Raw genomic sequence first — 14749 nt, 5'->3', positions numbered from 1 at the left:
GCGATGCGATATCGCATCGCATCGCATCTGATTGTATGCCTTAACTTAAGGCATACAATCAAAAAATCGGGCGCCCAGATAACTCATAAGTACCGATTTTGGTACTCTTTACTTAGAAGGGCGCCCACGATTTTGATCGTGGGCATCGTTAGTAAAAAATCTCGGGCATTGAATGCACTAAAAAATCGGGTGCGATCAACCGACGAGATGCCCGAGATTTCCCATAGGGAACAATGTTAAATGTCTCAATTGACCCAATTTTCCTATTCAATGCCTCAATTGACCCGATTTTTCCATAGGAAACAATGTTAAATGGGCCACAGAGGCCAAATAGGCACCCTGAAGTGTATAATGGCCACCCGAATTGTTAACGCCACCCCACGATCAACGTCAACCCGATGCGTGGCGAGCGCAGCGAGCCCGCGAGGGGTGGCGGTACGCGTCCTACGACCTTTTCATACCCCCACTATCCACGTCGGCGTGGAGTTGAGAATAGAAAGTGTGGCGAGCGCAGCGAGCCACCGAGCCCGAAGCGTGGCGAGCGCAGCGAGCCCCGCGAGGGTACGCGGACAGCTGTGAAGCCCGCGAGGGGACGCGGATACCTGTGAAGGTATCCGCGTGCGCTCGCCACGCTTCGGGCTCGCCACACTTTCTATTCTCAACTCCACGCCGACGTGGATAGTGGGGGTATGAAAAGGTCGTAGGACGCGTACGGCCGCCCCTCGCGGGCTCGCTGCGCTCGCCACGCTTCGGGTTGACGTTGATCGTGGGGTGGCGTTAACAATTCGGGTGGCCATTATTCACTTCAGGGTGCCTATTTGGCCTCTGTGGCCCATTTAACATTGTTTCCTATGGAAAAATTGGGTCAATTGAGGCATTGAACAGGAAAATCGGGTCAATTGAGACATTTAACATTGTTCCCTATGGGAAATCTCGGGCATCTCGTCTGTCGCATCGCACCTGATTTTTTAGTGCATTCAATGCCCGAGATGGCCGAGATGGGCGCCCTTCTAAGTAAAGAGTACCCTGATTTTTTATTTGCGTGCGCCTGTATGAAGACGAGGCAGGTGGCTGTCGTCATGTGCCGTCAGCCGCCCACCCCAGGTGGGCACAGGGGGTGCCCATAAAGGCTGGGCGATCCCATGGGCAAGAGCCATTCCCGCCACCATCTGCCCCCAGCCCTCCTGCTCATTGCTGGGGTCGGCACATACGCAAATACGCGCTTGCGCATGGGCAGACCCCAAAACATCGGAACAGGGCCAAATTTGCCCCATTCCGAATGAATCAGAATTAGGCCCTAAGATGGAAGCAAGCATTGTAATAATGTTCACACAACAAGCGTTTCAGATTCTGAAGCAACTTCCAACTGAAGCAAGGCTTCCTCCAACAGTCTAAAAATATACTGGTAGGTTAAGTGGTGCTCCCCCACCCCAGGTGCGGCTCCTCCTCCCGAACGCCGCTATTGGCCGCCTAGTGGCCAATCAGAAGCTGCTGGGCTGCAAGCCAGCCAATAGAGGCATTCGGGAGAAGGAGCCTCAGGATGTAAACAAAAATCCTGCGTCTCCTCCTGACAGTTCGGCATGGATCGGGTGTTAGCTTTTTATTTTTTTGCCAAGTCTTGGATGCTACTTGGAACCAAGAGGGCGTGATCTACGCCGGAGGACCCTGGTAAGTATAATTTCCTTCCACAGGTACCCCCATCGATTTCTTCAGGACAGATGGACGGACGGGGGCTACCAACGTGCTCAAGATGGGTAAGTATCAGTATGAATGGGCTCTGTGTGTAATAAAGATGTATTTTTCTGGTGTGCCAGTGTGATTTTATTTAACTATTGGTTTTGCTGTGGAACTAAGAGTCACAGCAAGCCCATTAATAGGCCGCATGCTGGGACTTGCGGTTCTCCAAGTCCCAGTATGCGTTCCAGATTTATCTTCAGATCTGGCTGGTTGGAACAAAAACATGGTTGTGGATGAGAGCAGATTACAGTTGACCATTTGCTTGGAAATGCTGGAAAACTGACAAACTGTCACTCATCCATAACCATGTTTTTGTTCCAACCAGCCAGATCTGAAGATAAATCTTACTAGTGTATGGGCATCTTTAGTCTCCCCCCAGCTGTGGCATTACCCTGCTGGCTGGTTGGGCCTGGGGCTGGTTCACAAATATGGGGGACCCCTACTCGTTTTGACCCCTGTATTTTGGGAACCAGGACTGGCCCTGGGGCCTGGTGCTGGTTGTAAATAATCAGTGGAACCCTACATGATTGTTTCCATGATTTTTTACAACCAGGACCTGCTCTTTGAGCCTTTTGCTGATTACAGCCATGTGGGGGGGGGGGGGACCCCCACAAGGTTTTTTTTAATTATTTATTTATTTTTTTACACTGAAGCCTGCACAGATCTGACTGATCCGTGCAGGCTTCTACCAAATACGCCTGGAAAATTAAGTGCATTTTCCAGGCGTACTTGGCCGGCAATTAGCTTAGTAAATTAGGAATCACCATTCTTTTGAATGGTGGTTCCTATTCGTATTATTTCGATGGCGTATACATTTGTACTTGTAAATACAAATACGAATGTGCCATGAATATGAATTGCCGTGTTTTCGGGATAGTAAATCCCGAAAATACGAATTTGCAAAAATAGTTGTATTTCTGGATACGAATACACCTATTTTTTTTTTAACAAATTTAGCTTACTAAATTTCTCCCATAATCAGATCCCTGAGCTCGATAGCTATGTGAAGAAGAAAGAGCCTCAGAAGGTGAATAATTAAAGATGAATTAAGCTAATTGGAAACTTCCTTAATTAGTCAGGGGGGTGGGGGTGCCATGGGAGTTACAAAACAATTTTATGAAAAATCAGACTTGCTCTGGGGCAGCAAGAAAAAAAATGCATTGATTTCTATAGAAACTGAACATACCCCATAATCTACTGCACTGATTATTGCAATTACCTCCATATGGTGCCTACACATGGGGCAATTTCAGGCCATTTTCAAATCGATCAATTGAGCACGGATCGGTGGGGGACATGAAAGGAAGCCCATAGGATTCTATGGGGTTATGCCATCTAGAACCCCCACAACGAGGATCAGGTGGTGGGGCTTTGCTGCATATGAAAATGCAGTAAAACCCCCAAAAACAGTGACTATAAATATTCTTCTAGTTGTAGAATGCATAACTATCTGACCCAGATTTGATGATGTAGCTGTTTAAAGCATACAGTACAAAATGGACACAATTATGCTGCTTTCGCACCGCAAAACCTGCTTAGACCCGGTATTTAAATCATTTCTTAAAACGAGTCAGAGCAAGTTAAAACCCCTCTCACACCGCACATAAATACCGGGTCTCAAGCAGGTTTGCGGTGTGAAAGCAGCTGGAGAATATGCACTGCGCTGGGTCCCCGCTCATTAAATATGCACGGAGCGGGACCAATAGTGCTCACTGCTGCCTGGGTTCCGTTTCAGATCCGTTCAGACTGCAAAAAAAAAAAAACGGGTCTGAAACGGGTAGGACACTGCTTTTTTACCTTTTTAAAATACGTTATTTTAATATAGTAAATTCACTCTGGATCTTTCAGACCGCACATATAACTGGTTTAAAACGGTAAAAAAAGGCAAAATACCGGGTAATAAGTGCGGTCTGAAAGGGGCATAAGATAAACAGCAGGCAGAAGTGAGTTTATTTTAATACTGTCTGTTGTTAGTTGTTTTATCACGGTTTACAATTGTAAAGCGCAACGGAATCTGCTGCGCTATATAAGACACTGTAACGGAATCTGCTGCGCTATATAAAACACTGTAACGGAATCTGCTGCGCTATATAAGAAACTGTAACGGAATCTGCTGCGCTATATAAGAAACTGTAACTGAATCTGCTGCGCTATATAAGAATCTGTAACGGAATCTGCTGCGCTATATAAGAGACTGTTACGGAATCTGCTGCGCTATATAAGAAACTAACAAAATCTGCTGCGCTATATAAGAAACTGTAACGGAATCTGCTGCACTATATAAGAAACTGTAACGGAATCTGCTGCGCTATATATATGACAGTGTAACGGAATCTGCTGCGCTATATAAGACACTGTAACGGAATCTGCTGCGCTATATAAGAAACTGTAACGGAATCTGCTGCACTATATAAGAAACTGTAACGGAATCTGCTGCGCTATATAAGACACTGTAACGGAATCTGCTGCGCTATATAAGAAACTGTAACGGAATCTGCTGCGCTATATAAAACACTGTAACGCAATCTGCTGCGCTATATAAGACACTGTAACGGAATCTGCTGCGCTATATAAGACACTGTAACGGAATCTGCTGTGCTATATAAGACACTAACGGAATCTGCTGCGCTATATAAGACACTGTAACGCAATCTGCTGCGCTATATAAGACACTGTAACTGAATCTGCTGCACTATATAAGATACTGTAACGCAATCTGCTGCGCTATATAAGACACTGTAACTGAATCTGCTGCGCTATATAAGACGCTGTAACGGAATCTGCTGCGCTATATAAGACACTGTAACGGAATCTGCTGCGCTATATAAGACACTGTAACGTAATCTGCTGCGCTATATAAGAAACTGTAACGGAATCTGCTGCGCTATATAAGACACTGTAACGCAATCTGCTGCGCTATATAAGACACTGTAACGTAATCTGCTGCGCTATATAAGACACTGTAACTGAATCTGCTGCGCTATATAAGACACTGTAGCGGAATCTGCTGTTCTATATAAGACACTGTAACGGAATCTGCTGCGCTATATAAGACACTGTAACGCAATCTGCTGCGCTATACAAGACACTGTAACGGAATCTGCTGCGCTACATAAGACACTGTAACGGAATCTGCTGCACTATATAAGACACTGTAACGGAATCTTCTGCTCTATATAAGACACTGTAACGGAATCTGCTGCGCTATATAAGAAACTGTAACAGAATCTGCTGCGCTATATAAGACACTGTAACGGAATCTGCTGCGCTATATAAGACACTGTAACTAAATCTGCTGCGCTATATAAGACACTGTAGCAGAATCTGCTGCACTATATAAGACACTGTAACGGAATCTGCTGCGCTATATAAGACACTGTAACTGAATCTGCTGCGCTATATAAGACACTGTAGCAGAATCTGCAGCGCTATATAAGACACTGTAACGGAATCTGCTGCGCTATATAAGACACTGTAACGGAATCTGCTGCGCTATATAAGACACTGTAACTGAATCTGCTGCGCTATATAAGACACTGTAACGGAATCTGCTGCACTATATAAGACACTGTAACGGAATCTGCTGCGCTATATAAGAAACTGTAACGGAATCTGCTGCGCTATATAAGACACTGTAACTGAATCTGCTGCGCTATATAAGACACTGTAACGGAATCTGCTGCACTATATAAGACACTGTAACTGAATCTGCTGCGCTATATAAGACACTGTAACGGAATCTGCTGCGCTATATAAGAAACTGTAAATAAATAAATAAATAAATATTGTGTTGAAATAATAAATTAATGAAAGTTTTCATATAATGCAAGAGGTTCTCCTGTAATTATTGTTTAGCTGGTATGCATGTAAAATATTACCACATGTGGATTTTGTTAGTTTCAGAACAATCACGTATAAGCAACGGTTTCTTTATAATAGGAAAGAGCGACTTCCCTTCCAGGCATGTGAGCAGCGCTCTGCTAAATTACTACATGCTCTCAGAGATGAATCAGTCATATTCCAGGCAGCTTATTAAGTTCCCAAATCACCTTCCTCAGGCTAGTGTACCCAATTACCAACACTCTACACAGGTGATGCAAAACTTACATGTATTCTCAGTGGGTGCCGGATGGGTTCCCGACAGTCGGGATCCCGACAGCCATTTACCCGACGTCGGCATCCCGACTGTCAAAACGCCGGTAGCCGGGTGACCGACGGCCACCCGCTATTTTCCCTTGTGGGGGTCCACGACCCCCATAGAGGGAGAATAGAATAGGTGGCTCGCGTAGCGAGCCACCGTGCCCGCAGCGTGGCGAGCACAGCGAGCCCGCAAGGGGCTTTTTTGCACTCGCCATGCTGTCTGACTCCGGGCAGTCGGGATAATGACTGTCGGGATCCCGACTGTCGGAGTCCCATACCACACCCTTCTTAGTATATCTCAAACAACTTGCTGAGCTCCCCTATCTGTGGCAGGGCACCCATACAACAATTTGTCACAGTCCCAACCGCTGACGATGGGTTGGTAAATTGGGAATATTCAACAGGTTTAAAGATCTCGATTCCCTGATCCCGAGCTAAAAATCATGGACTCAGGGACTTTCAACATGAAGAATTTGGGATACGGTCATTAGGTCTACAAGCATTAGGTCGACACCACTAAGTCGACATGACTGGCTGTTGACACGGGTTAGGTCGATAGGTTTATTAGGTCGGCATGGGGTTTTTCACTTTTTTTTGAGCCGACATGTGCCGACAGATGGTATTTCATGCCCTACCATCCACTAGGATGTGGTGTGAGAATAAAATAGTGTGCCGAGCATAGGGAGGGACCGTGCCCGAAGCATGGCGAGTGTAGCGAGCCTTGTGAGGGGACGCAGTGCTACGTTTCAGTGTCCGTGTCGACTGTGTCGACATTAGGGTAAAAAAGTGAAAAACCCCATCCCGACCTTTTGACTGTCGACATTCCCCATATAGACTTAACAATTGTGTCGAACTAATGACCCTGTCGACCTAACCCATGTCAACCTTCACTCATGTCGACCTTCCTGCATGTCGACATAATGCTTGTCGACCTAGTTAATCATCAACTATCGTTGACCACAGATTGTCGGTTCCATTGGGTCAGGGAAAAGGGGAAGAGGCTTATGCCCCATCTAACCACATTCTCCAATGACAGTCTGGCGGGAGTTGTATACAACAAGTAATGCGGCCACCCGCATATCAGACATACACACTGATCCATATGCTGGACATGTTGTTACAATTCTGTCAGGCTAAGATCGTCTCAGTGTGTACCCGGCTTAAGAGTGTAATGTATCGAGCCTTCAAGAGATATAAAAAGTTTGGAAGTTTCAATGAGAATCCTTGAAAAAGCTGGGGAATACCCAGTGAAACGCGTCAGCCTACAGCACACCTGCCTCTCCTTCTTATTGTGTTTGTGGAACAAAGCTCCAACTCTCCACAAGGATACATGAACAAGGACTAAAAAGTGGACTTTGCTACCTATTGGGGTTCTACAATAATCACAAACAAGGACAGTGCATCAGTCTCACGGGGACTACCTTCCACCACAACAAGGAACAGTGGCAATCATCCCGGATATGCGAGTTATTCAACTGTCCCCCCAAAAACTTTTGTCCATTTGGAGTCCAAATAGGAACAGGATCCGCACAGGAAGGACCAGTGGGGTGCTTTCCCATAATTATCCCCAATCAATTCAAAGGGGTCTTTTATTTAAGGCTTGCACCATTTACACGCCAAGTATCACTGTGTTGTTATGCAATACTCATTTGAAGGTGTTTTAATGTATTTTAATTTATTCATCATTTCTTAATAAATTGTTATATTGTGGTTCACTTCCTCAAAAGCGCAGTTTCAACCTCTTCTTTCTTGTTTTTATCTCAGGGCCGACCACCCCTTTTTTAAAAACTGCTGCTAGATTTGAATTGAGCCTAGAGAAGCGCCTGTACATTTTTTTCTTTCTTTTCAAAGAGAATCCAACCAGCTTCTGATGTATGTGAATGTCCAGTTTTTATATTATATTATTTATTAATTATTTATTAACTTTCTTATATAGCGCAGCAGATTCCGTTGCGCTTTACAATAGTAGACAGTGATAAGACAAACTGGGTAACAACAGACAGACTTGGAGGTAAGAGGGCCCTGCTGCAAGCTTACAATCTATAGGGATATAGGGGGGAAACACAAGGACAGGCACCAGTAATAGCATAGCAGTTACAAGTCCAGAAGGGAAGCTATATAATACATAAGTGCCTCGGAGGGTTATGCATGTAGAACTTAAATATGATAGGCTTGCCTGAAGAGGTGAGTTATATATATATATATATATAGTAACATAGTTAGAAATAGAAATCCCTCACATGACATCGGAATGGTGACTTACACTGGCTATTTTCCCTCATGTGGGACCACGACCCCCATAGAGGGAGAATAGAATAGGTGGCTAACCGACCCCCATAGAGGGAGAATATAACAGGCGTATAACGCAGCTCACCACCGAACCTTCAGTGTGTCGAGTCCGCAATGGGCTTGAATGTCCTTGCCCCCATCAGGGTCCTGACAGTCAGGATTGCGCTGTCGGAGAAACAACCGTCAGAATCCCCACTGTCAGAAAGTTATACCATACCCATTGTATTAGAGGGTGTCCACAAATGTGATTTATTTTATTTATTATTTATTAACAGTGATAAAACAAACTGGGTATTTACAGTCAAAGGTATGAGTGTCCTGCCCAATCTATAGAGAAATAGGAATTGATACAAAAGGATAAATATTATTTATTGCATTAATTCCACCAGAATGTAAAGGTTCCTGGTGTGCTGTGTGATACGGCAACTCAGTAGTTTGGCCAGGGGTCAGGAGGATGGAAAATGTGAAAAAGAAAGAAAGAGAGTGGATATGTGTGGATTGTACAGTGGGGATGTGATTAGATAGAAACGGTATATGAAGGTTAAGTGGCTGGTTCTGGAATTTGATACGCTTGCCTGAAGAGGTGAGTTTTCAGGGAACAATTGTAGGTTTGGAGTAGAGTCTTATTGTGCTTGGGAGAGCATTCCACAGAGTGGGTGCAGCCCGAAGAAAGTCCTGCAATCGGGAATGGTAGCGAGCAATGAGTGTGGGTGCGGGATGCAGATCTTGGGAGGAGCGTAGAGGTCGGGTTGGAATATATTCTGAGATTAGAGACGATATGTACGTTGGTGTAGTTTGGGTTTATGGCTTTCTGTGTAAGTAAAAGAATTTTGTATTGAATACGGTAGAATACAGGTAACCAATGAAGTGACTGACAGAGTAGCTCTGCAGACGATGAACGTCTGGCTAGGAAGATTAGCCTCGCAGCTGCATTCATGATGGACTGTAGTGGTGAGCGTCTGTATTGGGGAAGGTCAATATGGAGACTAATCAATGCGTGAGATGATGAGAGCTTTCAGCAGTGTCTTGTGTAAGGAAAGGGCGAATTTTGAATATGTTTTTTAGGTGCACTTGGTATGATTTCGAGACATATTGAACAAAGGAAAGTTCAGAGTCAAGGATGACACCTTGCGTGTTAGGAGTGATTGTCATATTCTCAACAGCGCTAGAGATATCTGGTTGGTACGTGATGGACAATAAAGTCCTCAGGAATACAGTCCCTTTAAGGAAGAGGCCGAGGTCTCCTGTTATGGCCCTATAGAGAGATGTCCGGTACATGAGATGACTTCAGAATTTTGTGCAGAAAACTTGAGACCTCTGAGGGTCGCAGCCTGTAACCTAATAAACAACCCTTGTTTTGATTGCTTAAACAAGGTTTTACATTTAGCTTTCATGTTGCTGAGTATTACAGTTTGAGCAGATCCTAATCTCATGAAGTAAATGACCTCCGCAGAGTAAACAATGACATTACATTCCCATGCTACAGAACCAGAGACGCTCCCACGCAGCACATTTGTGATTTAAAAGGTTTCCCTATGTAATTAGGTTGTATAATTAACATTATATATTTTACATTTTGGAAATATGCATAACTATGGCCCTTATTCTGGTTGGTGCGGTAATATCCGCGTGCGTTCGTGCCGCCGATGTTTTGTGTCTGCGCATGTGCAGAGGCGTCTCTGCGCATGTGCGAGCGGGGCGTACGGCCAAATTCCGCATGAAATGTGAACACTCCGAACAGGGGGTGGTGTGGGGCGTGAAGGGCTATTTGGGCTCATTACCATATGCATACGCCCCGCGTTTCATGGGCGTTCCCATGCAAACGCTAGGCGTACGTATGGTAATGCAGTCGTGACGCACGTGTAGGGGGGCGGACATATGACATCGCCGGATGTCAGCTGCCCGCCCAGATCCCTGCTTTTGCACGGAGAAATGCCCGTGTGGTCTGAGGTTGCGGGAGCTGGTGGACCACTCGGTCCTGCATTCGATGGTCTGCGACCATCGAATGATGGGGGAGGTTCCCTGAGATGGAGGAGGCGTATTCCATGAGAAATACACATGCGGTCCGTTCGGACAGCTTCTTACCGCGTACGGACGGAGTTGGCGATCCGTATGGAAGGCGGGGTTTCGGACGCACGGTCCTGGCCGCATATTCGGATCCGGCCGTACCGATCAGAATAAGGGCCTATGTGACATTACATTCCCTAGCAGAGCAACATGACAACTCAGTCAAATTAAAAGTAACATTCCCAAGAGCCAATCACAGAAGCCAAAGGAGAGTCTGCACAGTGTCATTGCGGCATTGGCCCAGAAGTGAAGTGATTTGGTTTAATGGAATAGAAAAGGTTAACCAATCAGAAGACTCTCCAACAGCGTCTTCGACTTCTAGTTGGTCCTCAGAACCCACCTAATACCACTTTTAGACATAGCGAGAATCTAGGGTTTTTGACAGGGCTCTACCAAACTACCCAGGACTGAAAGGTACCAATCTGGAAGACTTACCCGAGAATAAGGTCCCAAAATCATGTAGGGACATCCCCTTCCACACCAGCCTAGTGCCTGCATTTTCTGCTGGGGTAGGGGGGGGCGCCACACAGCAGCACCGTCCCGCTCTCACCCAGCGGCTTCCCCCAGTGGCGGATGCAGTGCGGCGCTCTCTTCCAGCACGGCGGCCAGGGACAGGCAAGCTGATGAGTACCTTTCTCACTAGCCTGTATCCTGCGATCAACCCTGCTACATTGCAGGGTTGAAATGCCGGGGCATGACTCCTGGGATTTTGGCCCAGGACCCTTTCAAACCAGCACTAGACCCGGATCGTTCCCATCCCAGCCTGAAAATCTAGGCCGATGTGAAAGGGGTATAAGAAGCCTCTGATAGGCTGTTTGGGCTGTGGGGGGAGGGGCAGGTCTGTGCTGCAGAGAAGGGGCTGCGGGCTGAAGTAGCTGGCTGGAGAATGGGTGTGTGAATACTTGAGGGTGACATGTACGTATGAGTGTATCGTGTATCTGTATGACATGAATGTGTATAACATGTAAATGTATAAGAGCAGCTTGGCCAGACCCGGCTTACATCTGAATGGGGACAATTCTATGGTCAAAAATTCCCTTAGACAAACATTTAAAGAGGCACACCCTCTAAAGGTCACCCCTCAACCCAGCCATTGGCTGCTCCATGTAAATGTTTATCCAAAGCTCCTAAGCGAATAGGAAAACGGAGTTAGCTCATACGAAGTCTAGAGTATGAAATTGTTCCTACATTGTATTAGTCTGTGGAGAGAGATGGTAGTTTGAGCTCTTCATTGATATGGAAAATGGAAAGTACTTTAGGTCAGAGAGCAGGATTAGCATTTAATACCACTTTGTCTGTATAAAGGTTCTGGAAAGGCTCCTTTACACCACAGGTCACGCAGTGCACAGACTCTGTCAGCAAAGGTGATTTCTGCAGTACTAGAAGTGTAAGGGAGACCTCGGGCAACACTTCAAAGAGATTCACATTAAGGCCTCCAGGACCAACGGGGGCTTTATAAAAATAAGTTTAACACAGGGCTGTAACCTGTTCACTGGAATATAAGATCTTTTGATGATAATTTGTATTCATGTACTTGAAGCTAAGCCCTTCTCAAAGCCATTTTTAAGGAAAGTCAAAACATTTGGAACTGTGGAAAAGTTGAGATGAACTAGTTTACATTTATAGTGCAGACGGAATACTTTCCAGGTTACATTATAAACAATGGAATACTTCTCTGCTTAAATAAGTATTTAAACTCCTTTATCAAAGAGTGCTAGTAGTAATGGCTGCTGCTGGATTAGAACTAGGAATAAGAGGATGGACCGCTGATGGATAGGAACCATGGATGATTTGCCATCAATGGTGGAGATCTGCGCTGAAGCAGCAATGTTCACACTAGTGGACATGCACAACTCTCCATGGTCATGTGACCCACTAGTGCCGCCCATTGAGGATTCAAATCACTAATGGTTTTCAGTTGATAGTTTCCGGTCATCGATGGGGACTTGGAGCCATACCCTTGTCTGTATGTTACCCTCTGTACCGGAAAGGTGAGTGCATATGACTGCAATTCAACAGAGTGGTAAGCATGCATGCTTATGTAGGGACCTGCAGAGATTGGGTTCCATCTATGACTGGCTGCAGGCTTATCCACTTGCCTGGAATATGTTCACATAGGCCCTTATTCAGATCTGATCACAGTACAAATTTGTTCTCAAAACGGGCAAAATCATGTGCACTGCAGGTGGGGCAGATGTAACATGTGCAGAGAGAGTTAGATTTGTGTGACTTATTTTTTTTCTGTGCAGGGAAAATACTGGCTGCATTATTTTTACACTGCACTTTAGGTTTCAGTTTCAACACAACCCACCCACATCTAACTCTCTCTGCACATGTTACATCTGCCCCACCTGCAGTGCACATGGTTTTTTGAGAACACATTTGTACTGCGATCAGATCTGAATAAGGGCCATAGTTTGAAGGATGTGCAAACAATATAGTATTTTTGCAGCCTGCAACTACAGAAAGACCTCCTGGCCCCTCTGCTTTCCTCTAGTGTCTGCTGTGTTGCCAATCCGCCAACCTGCCAGGAACCCCCAACCGGCGGCTGCAGAGCGAAGAAGCCACTAGGGAAATGTAAATGAACCCCATCCTTAGCCCCCTAGTGTCTATCTGGCGACTGTTCGGATAAGCAGCCAATAGGGAAATTACAGTTGCCATGGTCGGGATTTCTCCCTGCATCCCGATAGTGATGTTCTGATGCTTGTGGGAAAAAAATCCTAAATTTGACAAATGTGAAAATATAGATCTATATATTTGTTTTTATTAAAATGATTCTGATAAGTCTGAAGTAGATGTTCTTAACCTAAAAAAAATCATGACAAAATTTTTTGAGAGGCTTTTGAGGGGAAAAAAAAGTGGACTAAAACCCAGGGGGCAAGAAAGGCCCAAAAAATTTCACAATGCAAGGGTTAAAAATAGATATATATTTTATTGCAGGGTAAATACTGTCTGCTTTTACATGTAGCCCACTTTATTTCTAGAATGCAGATTTGAATTTGGACACGCCCCCTCCAATACGGGTACAGCAACAATGAATACAAATTGTAATGTGCGTGTGAGATGCAGACTGCTTGTACACATTGATATATAACACAGAAGCCCCTGGAAGAATGAACTGTGATTATAAACACAAAAATACCATTCTGCAGAAACGATTACACTCCGGATGATTTAAGTTTATACTGTAGTATCAGTCACTAAACACAGACAATAGAAAAATCCATTCAAAGCTTGCCTTACCTGTTTAGCGCACATTAACATTCATTCATACGCCATTTAATGGTTTTATGTTTATATCGGTTTAGTTGGTTTGATTTTGCAAAAGTGTTTTTACTGTAGTTTAAAAAAAAAAAATCAAATCAAGAAGAAAATAAAAACATACCGTATTTCTTCCGAATCTCATTATGTTTTATGGTCCGTTTGTTCTTTCTGTAAAATAATTAAACAGACATGTAGAAGAAGAGTGAGAAGGGAACCTAATAAATTCTCCCTCATAAATATGCAGCGAGCCCCGCGAGGGGACGCGTTACACGTCCTCCGGACCTTTTCATACCCCCACTATCCACATCGGAGTGGAGTTGATTGTATAAAGTGTGTGCGAGCCCCTCGAGTGGACGCGGATTACTTTACATGTGTTCCGTGTCCCCTCGCCACGCTTCGGACTTGGTGGCTCGCCACACTTTATAAAATCAACCCCCCTGCCGACGTAGATAGTAGGGGTATGAACAGGCCACGCTTCGGGCTGGCGTGGACAGTGGGGGTTTAAAATTTTGTAATTTTCCAGATTAATCCCAAACCGATGGACAATAAGTGAAGGTACTGTGTCCATAAAGCGGTATCCTTTCTCAGTACGAAGTACTTAAACACATTTAAATACACCAGGTATACTTAGTATACCTGGTGTATGTCCCGTTTACACTATGGGGAAACACTGCCTCCTCCCAGCCCCCTTTCTGACATCAGTGACCTGGCCTATTGCCAGGCTGCTGTGGGGGCTAATCATTGCAAATGCGGGGTTGCTCCCAGGACGAACCTGTGTCTGGATCACGGATGCAGCCTGGCATTTGCAATGTGAAAGGGCATACCTCCCAACTGTCACGATTACAGCGGGACAGTCCCGATTTCGGGTCCTGTCCCGCTGTCCCACCCGCGGCAGGCATTGTCCCGCTGCGGGGGGTGGCAGTTGGGAGACCCCCCAATCTAATAGAATAGATGCTGTGCGCATGCGCACAGCGTCTATTCTCGTATGAAAATGAGGCCGCGGCTAATTAGCATAAGCCGCACCCTCATTTGCATACGCCCCACCCCCTTTTTGGACGGGCGCGCAGCTTCGCCGCGCGAGTGTCCCTATTTCGTTTAATCAGAAGTTGGGAGGTATGAAAAGGGGTATTATGCCCTGTACACAAAGGGCTATGGGACAGTGCTGGGCATTTGTGTGAAGCAGCACAGATCACCCAGCACACATCACGGGACACATGGAGCGCATCAGAGATGTGTGCTGAGCGATCTGTTC

General features: G+C 45.4%; 1 protein-coding gene across 2 annotated transcripts in view; it reads right to left on the bottom strand.

Annotated features, from left to right (window-relative positions):
* The window catches only part of LOC146081281 (pituitary tumor-transforming gene 1 protein-interacting protein-like), an 89071-nt gene that overhangs the window by 24497 nt on the left and 49825 nt on the right, over positions 1 to 14749 (bottom strand). For both annotated transcript variants that reach the window (XM_083189411.1, XM_083189414.1), the window contains exon 6: positions 13619 to 13665. In XM_083189411.1, coding sequence (XP_083045537.1) covers positions 13619 to 13665 — 47 coding nt within the window. The remainder of the gene's footprint in view (positions 1 to 13618; positions 13666 to 14749) is intronic.

Source organism: Crinia signifera, chromosome 5 (genome assembly GCF_055691185.1).
Source record: "Crinia signifera chromosome 5, ASM5569118v1, whole genome shotgun sequence".
Classification (NCBI taxonomy): domain Eukaryota; kingdom Metazoa; phylum Chordata; class Amphibia; order Anura; family Myobatrachidae; genus Crinia; species Crinia signifera.
This window is presented reverse-complemented; position numbering and strand designations above follow the sequence as displayed.